Source organism: Hipposideros armiger, unplaced genomic scaffold (genome assembly GCF_001890085.2).
Source record: "Hipposideros armiger isolate ML-2016 unplaced genomic scaffold, ASM189008v1 scaffold_16, whole genome shotgun sequence".
Classification (NCBI taxonomy): Eukaryota; Metazoa; Chordata; class Mammalia; order Chiroptera; family Hipposideridae; genus Hipposideros; species Hipposideros armiger.
The window spans coordinates 3,101,266-3,112,735 of record NW_017731366.1 but is presented as its reverse complement, the minus strand read 5'-3'; the positions used below and the strand labels follow the sequence as shown (position 1 = coordinate 3,112,735).

The window sequence follows — 11,470 nt, the reverse complement described above, 5'->3', positions numbered from 1 at the left end:
GGTCCGGACGCACCGCCTCCTTTGACCTCAGGTTTTCCCCAAGCTCAGCTGCAGGGACAGGCTGGGCTCCGCGTCCGCCGCGCCCACGGCTGGGCACTGGACAGAACCGCTAACTCTCCGACCCCAAGTTCTCCCGTGACCTCCAACTCCCTCCGGGTGCCCCGGGAAATGTCCAAACCTGCGTCGGGGGCTGGATTAGGGTTGGGGCTCGGAGACTGCAGGTTCCGACCCCCGGCCCAGGCGCCGACGGGTGCTCGCGGGAAGCCAACACCGCCGCGGCGGGCGGTGCAGCGGCGGCCGCTTCAAAGCGCACCCCGCCCCAGGCAGATGTTTATTATGAAAACTAGGGAAGCTTGTCAACTGGGAGACCCGCAAGGCCTGAGCGCTGAATACGTCTTTAGTCCTGGTCAATGATCTTTGAAAGCTAAAAGATAAATATGAACAAATCACCCACGTCTACGCGGAGGAACAGCTTTGAGAACAAGCTGAACCCAGGATAGGGCCGGGTGGGGGCGGGGGGAGCATGGCTGCAGAACGCGGGGCTTTTTCGAGGGGTTGGGGGTTTCCTCTACGCGTCCTCCCGCTCAAAGGGGGCCCCAGGGGACACTCGGAACACACTCAATCTTCGTGGAGGGTGCCCCCTCCCATGCCAAGATCCCGCGCGGGAAGGGAAGGGCCTGTTCCGGGCCTGGCCAGGGCCGAGTCTTCCCGGTCCCTACCTTCCCCCAAACGCGAGCTGTACTAGTGGGCTTTCTTCCGGGAGAGGGGGCCAAGAGGAGGAGGGAAAGAAGGGCTCTTCGGTGTTCTGAGGACAGCTAAGACCCGGCTTTTCTTAAACACGGCCCTGGCTTCTGCCTTTTCCTAATTTTAACCAACGAACGGTTATATCCCAAGAGCTAAACTAGGGTGGAACGTGGGGAATCCGCGCTTCCCAACGCTTCCGCCCCACTCCGCAGCTCGGGCCCTACTCACCGTGCATAATCGCCTCTCGATTCTGGGGAGGGTCGGCGACCCGGGATCGAGTGTCTCTTATGCCACAATTAATCAAGGCGGATTTTGCGCCGCGTGATCCCGATTTCCTTCCTCCCCAAAGGGTCCCCCAGATAAACTTCAAGGGTGAAAGCGCAGCAAAATGAAGAACGGGAGTCCACCTTGGGGAGGGGTGTTATTCTAGTCTGTTATTTTACGTATTATCTGTTCTTTTATTGACTTGGTGTAAAATCAATCTGGTTTCTATGCTGGGTGGATAAGGGCAGGGGTGGGGATTCGTTCCACGTTATCGAGAACCACCGAGCCACCATTCTCACAGCCCCTTGATTGCGGCATGTAGGAACAGAGGCAAGTGCTTTCCAAGTTGGTAAATTCGAAAGACAGGTATACATTCATCAAAAAGGAAGAAGGAAAGACTCTCCCGGATAGTTTAATAGTAACAGGAACAAAGATGACGCGAACCCCATCAAATGAAACAATACTATTTTCATTCAATTGATCGCAAAGTGTCTTCAATTAACTTGGCACTTATTTAAAAGGTTTAACAGAGGTGAAACAGAAACATTTTGTACCGACAACACGTCATGAAATAACAGCATCTTCTTTTGTTTAAAATAACTTAATACACTAGAAAAAATATGGCAAATATAAATAATTTGTTTTCATGGAGAACAAATAGTTACAAAGCTCAACCGCATACCAAAGTTCAGTTAAAAGAGCTTTTCCTCTTTCTTGTAAATTAGAAGAAAAAAAAAACTAAGGAGGCTTTCTAGAGAATTGGGATACAGATTGCTTAGTCCAGGGTACCCCAGTTTAAACAGCTACATGAATTGAAACAAAACAAAACAAAAAATTACTTGAATATACACCTTTGTGAGATAAAATGCAAATGTTGAAAGTCAACCATCAGTTCACACATTATAGCCAAAATAAACTTTGTTCGTGTGTATCAACATATTTTACACAAACCTAGTGCCTGTATCTAGCTGGGTGTTGTTTAAAGTAAGTGTGACAGGTTAGAGAGGGGGAAATAAAGCATGGTCCTCAAATAGGACTTCAGGTAACCAGCAAGAGGGAATACAAGAAAAGGGGGGGGGAAGGAGAGGGACTATCACTGAGCGTGCCTACTATATGTCAGGCACCGTATGAGGCGCCGTACCTTCAACATTTCATTTGGTCTTCTTGTTTTCCTTTTCCTTTCCCCATTTTCTGCCCGCCTCCGTTTGCTTGGGACAATCAGAGTGTAAAATTTTTCCCTTCGACTTTTTTCTTTTGTCCCCCAGGATCAAAGACGGGGCAAAATATATAGATAGATAGATAGATAACTATCTATCTATATAGATAGATATCAATTTCCAGACGCTTTTGGTATTGTTTTTCATACTGAAGATGAAAATGAAGTAAGTGTATGTGAGTAAAGCGGGGAGGGGGGAGACACCAGCAATGGAATACAAGTAACATGCAAACTGGAATTTACTGTCAGCAGTCTGGACAGTTCTGCCATAATAATTTTTCAGAGAAATCACTGTCTGTGGTATCACTTTTTCTATTAATATTTTTTCTCTCCTTGCTTTTATACTGTCTTCCCTCTTCTTGCTCTTCCATTCGTGGTGGTTTTTAACTCAAAGCATCTGATTCAACGTAAAAGGAGGCCCGCCTCTCTTATCAAATTTCTCGTATTAAAGTGAACTTCGCAGAAAAAAGGTCAGTTTCAAAACCTGTGAACTTCCCAGCTGCGCACTTTTTTCATCTTAATTCTTTAAATAAGTATACCTCTTCCTTCTGTTTTGCCTTCTCAGCCCATTGGGAAAAAACATACACGTCTTTAAGTTGGTAACTCCCCAGCCCCCCGTTCTCTCGAGATTTGTCCAGGTTATTTTTCCATATTTTTAAATGTATAAAATAATTTTTAAAATTTTTTTTGTTCCTTGGTTCTCTCTCCCGTTTCAGATTCTGCCAAATAGCAGTAAGAAATAAGTTCCCTTTTTTATCTTTTCTGCTTTTTTTTTTGCTCATTTTTTATTAACAGGATTTTAATTTCTGCGCAAGAGTCCATCATTGCAGCTTTGCCATGAGCCACACTCCGCTGTCCCAGCACTCCCTTGTCCAACCTCTCTCCAGACTTTCCCAAACCCGCCCCTACAAAGCTGAATTCTAGGCCCCTGGGTAGGCGAATGGTCAGGATCCACCGAGTTGGTGCGCCTAGTGGGATCCCGGGTCTCGCGCGGAGTCCCGCTTTCCGAGTCCGGGATGCGGATGCGAGCAAGGGGCGATCAGCCGGGCAAAAACAGACTTGGCTCCGGAGGTCCGGAGAGGGTAACGCAGAAGCGGCGGGGCGCGGAGAGGGTGCAGGCTGCGCACCGCGCTGGAGGCGCAACGTTGGGGCTAGCGTTGGCGTCACAGACCCAGGGCGGCTGCGTGCTTTTTGGCTTTCAGTCTGAGATCGGCGATGCTGGAATTCTTACTGGTGGTCTTGGCGGCGGCAGCGGCAGCCACCACGGAGGCGGCGGAGGCTGAGTCCGCGGCCAGCGTGGCCAGCGGCAGTCCGAAGGGCGGCGCCGGGAACATCATGTAGGGCGCGTGCGCGGCCAGGTGCGGATGCAGGTGGTGGTGCGCGTGCGCAACGGCGCTGTCCAGCTGCAGCTGCGCCTGAACCTGAAAGGACAAGGGCGTCACGTTGCAATGACTATCCTAGGGTGACAACAGAATAGAAACAGAGCATTAACGGCGTCCAGCTTGGCTCAGGGGAAGGCTGGGGCGGGGGACGGGAAAGGGGCATTTGGCTGACCTTCTCAGTCTGTTACTGAATCTGAGGCGCCACAGGGATATTCCAGTGCCCCTGAATCTCTGCAACTCGCTCAGCGCAGCTTATCTCTCCCTGGGCCCAGGGGACAGGTGACTGCTGGAATGTGGCTACCCCCTCGGGAGCTGGGCCCATCGGAGGGCGACATTGGTATTGTGCTAAAACATCGCCCTCCTCAAAATAACAATGGTGTACTGGAAAGACGAGGTGAGGGCCTGTTACCTTCCTCTCTTAATGCTACCATACACCTCTCCCCTCGCTATTAAAGCACTGAAGTACCCACAAGCGAACCACAGAACTTTGTATGTCACTTAGGGGAGTCACTGCATCTTCATCACAATTTGCACAATTGCTAGTACTTCTAACCTTTGCTGCTGTGAGAATTACCTGGGGATCTTGTTTAAATGCAGATTCTGATTCAGAACGTCTAGGTTGGGGCCTGAGATTCTGAATTTCTAATAATCTCCCTGCTGCTGCTGCTGCTTCTGTAGACCTACAGATGACCTTCTGAGTAGTAAGGGTCTTCTTTTAAGACCCCCCTCTTTCTCCAGTCATTCTTTCTGGATTTAAAGCCTAGTATCAAAATACCAGAGTCCTGTGGTGCCAAAAAAGCTAAGATCTCCTTAACACTAACCCTCAATACATGGGTGCACCCATGTATCTCCCCAGTCCAGGGCACTGGCAACTGAGAGCTAATTCATGACTTCACAGTCCTACCAAGCAGGGATCCTGGCTGAGGATGAGGTAGGTCAGGCACTGTTTGGGAAAGGGTTATGCCCTTAGATATGGAGAGTGGAGAGTTCAGGGCACTGGGGTTTCCCAGGATTACATCACTGCTGTAGGCTGTCCTTTTAAAATGTAGACTTAAAGGTTTCTTTATGGCAAAGGAACACATTGCAGAGACAGGGCATCCCTTCGAAGACCAAGGCAAGGCTTCCCTCTCTACTAGAGATGAAGCTTTGTTTGCAGAGACAGCTTTAAAAAATCAAGTCTGAGTTGGGAGTACTTTTATTTCTTTGCAGAGACAGTTAATGTGACTAAGAGGTAGAAAATACCTAGAAAAATATTTAAGAGAGCTGCCTTAGAAACACATTAGGACTAACCTCTGTATTGGATCTGACAAAATCTTAATCAAAAGGCTTTTCCTTCCTCTCCCCAGCCTCAATCTTCAGTGCATTTTTAAAGGACAGGTTGCTGCCCTTAAGGCCTCTGTGGGGTTCCCATGAGGACAGAAAGGACTAGACATGTAGGTCCCTGACACTCTATAGGTTTTTAACGGGGAGTAGGTTCACTCTAGCATCTCAAAATTGATTCTCCAACTGCAATGGACACCAAGATTGGAACATCCGTTCAACAGTTCAAGCAAACATCTAGGTCTTTTACAGTTAAAAACAGGTTGAAACTGGGCTGTACTTGCCTGCTGAAATGGCATCCTTAAAGCACCTACGTTGACATAGGGTGCAACTCTACAAGCTTCAAACTGGCTGGCAGCCCCTATGAGGACACCTGTAAAAAATAGGGGAACAAAACCCAATAATGTGAGGTTAATATTTCCAGCATTGTTTTCCAGGGTTTCAAATGATACCAAGATAAAACTAATTCCTTTGGAAATGGACTGTTACCTTCCTAAACTGCTGCCATAATTAAAATAAATGTAATTAACTCCCAAGCCTTAGGACTCTCATTAACTGTCTTCAGAGCAGATTTTTAAAATAAGGACCATGGTTATCTTTGAGAAGTTTTTTCTGGCTTTGTACAATAATAACAACATTCCTCATTCTCTTTTTACTTAGAATATCAAATGTTCTTTGTCTGAGAAGCATACCTTTATGGAGTTGATTTTCTTGTTTTCTACATTTAGCTCTTCGATTTTGGAACCAAACCTACAAATTGGAGGGAAAAAATAAGACCTAGATGTTATGACTCAAAACATTTTAAAAATTACAAGAGTACGATGAAAAAAGGACAGTGTTTTAGGCAGAGATTGGGAGATGTAGCAAGCAATCTTTGAACTATATTGAACAATCTCAATTTCAAAAGTTAAAAATGTAAATGAATGACAAAAATAAATAGATTTCCTAGACTTTTGCAAGATAAATTGTTTCCTGATAAATTACTATTAGTCTTGGTTTCATCTTACCACATTACAGAGTTCCCAAGGCCTAAAACTCCCTCGCTGGTACCTGATACCAAAGTGATAATGGGTTTAGATGTTTGCCCAGTAAGACCTGAGAAGAATGTGCTCATTAATAGCCTGTAATATTAATTAGCTTCATCTTCAAGAAAAACCAAACACCAAAGCAAATAGTGACTCTCTTTTTTTTTTCCTGGGGTGGGGGGGAGAGGGATAAGAGTGGGGGAAGAGGTAATTAGTGTCATAAAAGCCTCACTACAAAGAAGTTTAGAATTTCTCTGTTCCTCTGTGCAGCAGAATATAACACAGTAGCAGAATAATTGTGCTATTATCATGATAATCTAATTTGCTTCTATAGAAAAAGTCAAAGTTAGGATAGTAGAGAAGCATCTAAAAAATAGCTCAAAAATTTTTTTAAAGTATGAAAAAATAAAAACTAGAAATAAAGTTCACTTCTTATGAGAAAAAAAAACACAAAACATTCTGTGAAAGGGGGGAGGTGGGGTATGAATCAAGTAACTCCTGGATATTATTATCTCCCAGATATTACCTTCCTAAATAAACCTGCCAACTTTTAGAAGCAGTATGGCAAATTTTAAACAATTCAAATAAAGCTTGCTTTTATAGTGTAATAATACAGCATTATGTTCCAATAATACAGCATATTGACTGATTCACAAATTAATGTTAAAAAACATGAAAGTAAAATATTGCTTCTGAGCTTTGTCTTGTTTTTAAAAGCAAGTGTCATAGTCTATGTAAATCTTCAAAAATTCCCCTGCCATTTAGTGTAATAGAAGGGTAGATTTCATGCCAGGGTGGCATCCTTTGTGTAACTCACATGGCCTGAGGCTTCTTGCCTCTTTTCCCCTAGTAGAGTTGGAACTGAGATACTAATGCTCATAACTGTAATAATTATCATCATGTCTTTAAGGGGTTGCTGAGCCTCTAGAGATCTCAGTACACAGAGCAAAGCAAGAGAGGCTTAAAAAGGAAGGCTCCACTGTTGATGCTGTGATGACCAAGGCAGCTTATTATTACTTTTCCCCTTTAACTCGACTGCTCTGTTTTTGTCCTGATCCTATTACAAGATGCGGGGAAGCCCCATAAGAATTGCATAGTTCGCTGCAGATGGTGGTCTCTGCGCCCAGAGACCCAGGGAGTATCTGTTACAGTGATACTTTATAACAGCTGCAGATGTTCAGGCCTAAAACTGCTCCATGTGTTCAAACAAATAATGACCATCATTTTCTCCTATTTTATTATTTGAGCGGAAATACAATCTGAAACATTTAAATTTGTCCTCCATAAACCTAGGATATGCATGCATGTATGTATATAAATGTTCACCTTAACTGCCCCCAAAGCCTACTTTTGCCATACATTCACCCCCACAACCATTAGTAAAGAAAATCTACTCCAATCCTAACTTTATAGGGTATGGCACTTGCTGGGGGTCGTACAAATGCCAATATTAAGATATGTATCTTGTTTTAAAATCAAGGTTTCTGTAGGTTCAGGTTCTTAAGTGAGGGAACAAAGAATGACCAAAAAGCATTTATTTCTCCGCTGTTTCACACACAGTTTGAGATTGACCGCTAACGGCAGACTGTAAATTTCTACATTTAACAGTTGCTAATTTTCTTTATAGTCTGTACATCTATAAACCTAATTGGTATATCCGCTTGGCAAACTTAGACCCTGGAGCAGACCCTCAAGGAAACCCAACTCCAGCGAACAAAATATTCGTTGTAACTTTTAAGGCATCCAGAAGATAAAACGTTTTCTGTGGGACTTTTTTTTAAGGCTTATAAAAGTAGGCCCATTAGGATTAAACCACATTAAAGGCACCGGGAGGCGAGGGGGGTGTGGTTTATAGAAACTCTGGGAGCAAGCCCAGCACAGCTTTCTTCTGCTGAGAACATATGTTGGGATAGGGAAAAAGGGGTGGGGGGAGTTATAAGACTAAGATCTACTTTGGAAAAAAAGACCTCTGGTAAAGACATCCCTTTCCTTCTCACCTCACTCCCAGCACTGGAACCTGCACCCTTGGTGTCTGCCCCCTGGGCCACCTCTCCAACCCCAGGCGTGCCCCTCCTCCTTCTCTGGGCCCAGCCGCCACCTCCTCACAGCCAGGTACCTGCACTCGGGCCTCGGACAGCCCCAGCCGTTGGCTCAGTTCTTCGCGCATAAAGGCGTCCGGGTAGTGGGTTTCGTCAAAAAGCCTCTCCAGCTCGTTGAGTTGTTCCAGGGTGAAATTGGTCCGACTTCGCCTCTGCTTGATTTTGGTCTGGCCTTCGTCCTCCATCCCTTTCGCATCCTCTTTGCGATCCTTCAGCTCCGGGGACACTGGAGGGGGCACCACGAACAGGGCCACACATATGTCCACGCGCGCACACAGCAACACACACACACACACACACACACACACACACACACACACACACGGATAAAAACAACACAGCAAATTCCATTACCAGGTTTGTCTCAAGAAGGGTGGAGGATCCTGCCCCTTCCCGGAGTTCCTGTCCAGTTCCTCACCCCGCCAGGAGGAAGAGGATCCTGGAGACTCGCAAAGATCAACTCTGGGTGGCCACCCACGGGCAAGATGAGCATTCACACACCCATCCCCTCCGCAAAGGTGGCTTCAGCTCACTTTCTCACTGACCACCCCCACAGTCCCCTGCCCTCCCCTGCGAACACCAAATTCATTCCACTCACCCTCTCGCGCACTCACTCTCTTTCACGCACGCACAGAAATCAGAAGCTCCGCGCCCCGCCCGTCACCGAACGCGATCCCGGCTGAAGGGCGCCGCGAGGCCACGCACAGGTCTCTCACACCCGCGGTTTCCAGACTACTAGGCCGTTCTCAGGCCGGCTCTGGCCTCTGCTATCTCTCTGTCTCGCTCAAACTTGTGGTCTAATTTGGTAACAATTGGGCGGAAGGCGCGCAGTGAGAGAACAAGACCCGTGTCCTGCGCGGTACTCGGAGCCGCATCCCCCGGCGCTCGGTGCTGACCCACGGCTCGGGCCAAACCCCGAGCACCACGCATGGACCGCCAGGCAGTCCCCGTCCCCCTTGCCAGAACCGAGTCGCCTGGGCAGAGGCGTCCACGCCATGTTGGCGGTCTGGAGGGCTCGCCACGCACGCCCGGCCAGAAGAGGCGGAAAACTAGCCTCCAGTGGCTCGCGGAACCGACCGTTGCCTCCGTTCTCTCCTTCCCTCTCCCCACTGGAAAGGCCGATCCGACCCTAAACGCTTAAACCCACAGAGATCAACAGGTTCAAGCGGAACATTCGCGATCCTCGGTTTCTATTGGTTACTCAAAGCCTTTTCATGCATCCACCAGCTCGGATGTTTAATAAAATATGCATTTTTTTTCCTGCTCTGGGCTTGCACACATCCGTTGCTACTTTCCTGTTCTTCCTTCTCCTCCCTTTAAAAACAGAAGCTCTGCAAGTATGCGCATACAGAGACACTCGAGGGATATGGATATATATATTTAGGCCAAGGGGCAGTGATCAGAGGAGCCAGTATCAACATAGGTTGCCCTCTGGAACCTTCATCTTCTGCGCCTGAGTCGGAGACTTGGGTTTTTAAGGTGTCAAAGCTGAGTTTAGGCAGTCGAGGGAGGCAGGTTGCAGTTTTTCCCAGCCTAGGTTCCCAATCGGCATGGGTGTTAAAAATCATTTCCAGAAGAGCCGGCCTGCAGAGAAATTAATACTTGCCCTTGGAAATCAACAGTCCCAGGACTGTGTCTGCCTGGGATTTAGACCCTACCCTGTGCGCTGGCGTTCTCAGCGCCCGGAGCTGCGGCTTCACGCCCGGCAGGCTGCACTGGGCCGCCAGACAGTTATGGTAACACTTTCCAAATTTAGGAGGACATGGTGCCGGGTCTGCAGGAAGAAGAGCCTCTAGATCTCAGCCCAGCCTGGCATTCTTACTATGGTGGTCTTAAGTGTTGCCGGCCTTCCTAGTTCTCAAGAGTTCGTTTTGTGGACATGTGTCCTTCCTCCGGGAAGGAAGTGGATAACATTATAGCAAACATTCGGAGCCAAGTTAATAGGAAAATATTTCCACTGATAGTGTAATGAAATTTGAACATGAAAACACACTGTTAAGATTCTGCCAAAGGGGTGAGAAGGCTTTGTCTATTTTGTGTCATCGACAATGGATGCCTCTCAAACTTTTGAAGCTTCAAAGAGAAAAATGTCCACATTTCCAGTTGATTAATAGACTTAATATAATCTTTATTTCGCCCCCCAAATTTCCACTTATTGGCCTAAACAGGAACAGACCGTGTTATAAACAACTTAATTGCTTGCTTAAATATGTGATTCTACGCATGTCACATATTTTCTTAATTGGAAAAATATGGCAGCACACCAGTTACTGCAGGGACCAAGTGCCAAATTAATTTTATTGTTGTATTCTTTTGAATTGGTACAGGACGCTCCACCATTTAGATAAAGCCGTTTTCTAACGCTAACAGTTTGCTGGCACTAAAGGATTCCCCCCCACACACAAAATCAGAGCACTGAATGATGCGAAGCACTAACGGAATTGTGTAAATATTGAAAAACAAACCACACACAAAAAAGGAGCTTAAGGAGTCACCCAAGAGAAACAACATAGTCTGAACTTAGCCTGCCTTGGCCTCATTCTACCTTTATAGCTCAAAGATAATGGGAAGCTCTGGCCCCCAAGATCCAGAGATCCAGGATCTTCGCGGAGTTCGAGTGGTTCTCAGCAACCGCCCGAAACCTGGGGAGTACCCGAGGGTGAAATCAATCTCTCTCTCTCTCTCTCTCTCTCTCTCTCTCTCTCTCTCTCTCTCTCCCTCTCTCCCTCTCTCCCTCTCTCCCTCTCTCCCTCTCCTCCTAGGAGACGGATTCCCGCAAACTCGGCGCTGGGTGCTACCCGTAATCCCGCCGCCGGGCCCAGCTGCTGCCAGCACCCCCACCCGCACCGGGCCCCGCGAACTTCCCAATCCGCCCGCGGGCCGTCTGGGCTGCGGCCCCGTCCTCTGGCTGGTGAAAATGCGTTCCAGTGGAATGGGAATAGCGGGAGCATCTGAGAAGGGCGCGCGGAAACCCCACACGCCCCCCCTCCCCCCACACACACTCGGACCCCACCCACGACCGTGCACACCACCCGACTCCCACCCCTCCATCACCACTCTAGCTTCCAAATTGGGATCCAAGGGCCCTCTCCGCGTCCCGCCCCCCAGCCCGCTGGGCCTCGGGGTCCTCTCGCGCCCAAGAGGAGTCGGGAAGGCGGGAAGGGGAACCGCGGCCGGGGGTCAGGCCGTTACCCTCGGTGAGCCGCGGGCTGCCGGGCTCCCTGCTCCTCTCGGCGGCGCCCATGTCCAGCTCCCGGACGGGAGAGCGCCCTCCTCCAGCTCCTCCGCCCGCTCCTCCTCCTCCTCCTCCTGCACCTCCTCCGCCTCCTCCGCCTCCGCCTCCGCCTCCTCCGCCGCCACCTCCGCCGGCCGCCCGGACTGCCGGGCTGCTGCCGGCCGCCCGGACTGCCGGGCTGCTGC

At 48.2% G+C, this 11,470-nt stretch overlaps 1 protein-coding gene across 1 annotated transcript in view; it reads right to left on the bottom strand.

The window, feature by feature from the left end:
* Positions 1 to 1,461: 1,461 nt before the first annotated feature.
* SHOX2 (SHOX homeobox 2) overlaps positions 1,462 to 11,470 on the bottom strand; it is an 11,288-nt gene continuing 1,279 nt past the window's right edge. The window contains exons 2-6 of the mRNA XM_019626644.1: positions 11,243 to 11,466; positions 8,068 to 8,276; positions 5,619 to 5,676; positions 5,211 to 5,299; positions 1,462 to 3,681 (exon numbers count right to left, since the gene is read on the bottom strand). Of these exons, the coding sequence (XP_019482189.1) occupies positions 3,388 to 3,681; positions 5,211 to 5,299; positions 5,619 to 5,676; positions 8,068 to 8,276; positions 11,243 to 11,466 (874 nt within the window). The 3' untranslated portion in view covers positions 1,462 to 3,387. The remainder of the gene's footprint in view (positions 3,682 to 5,210; positions 5,300 to 5,618; positions 5,677 to 8,067; positions 8,277 to 11,242; positions 11,467 to 11,470) is intronic.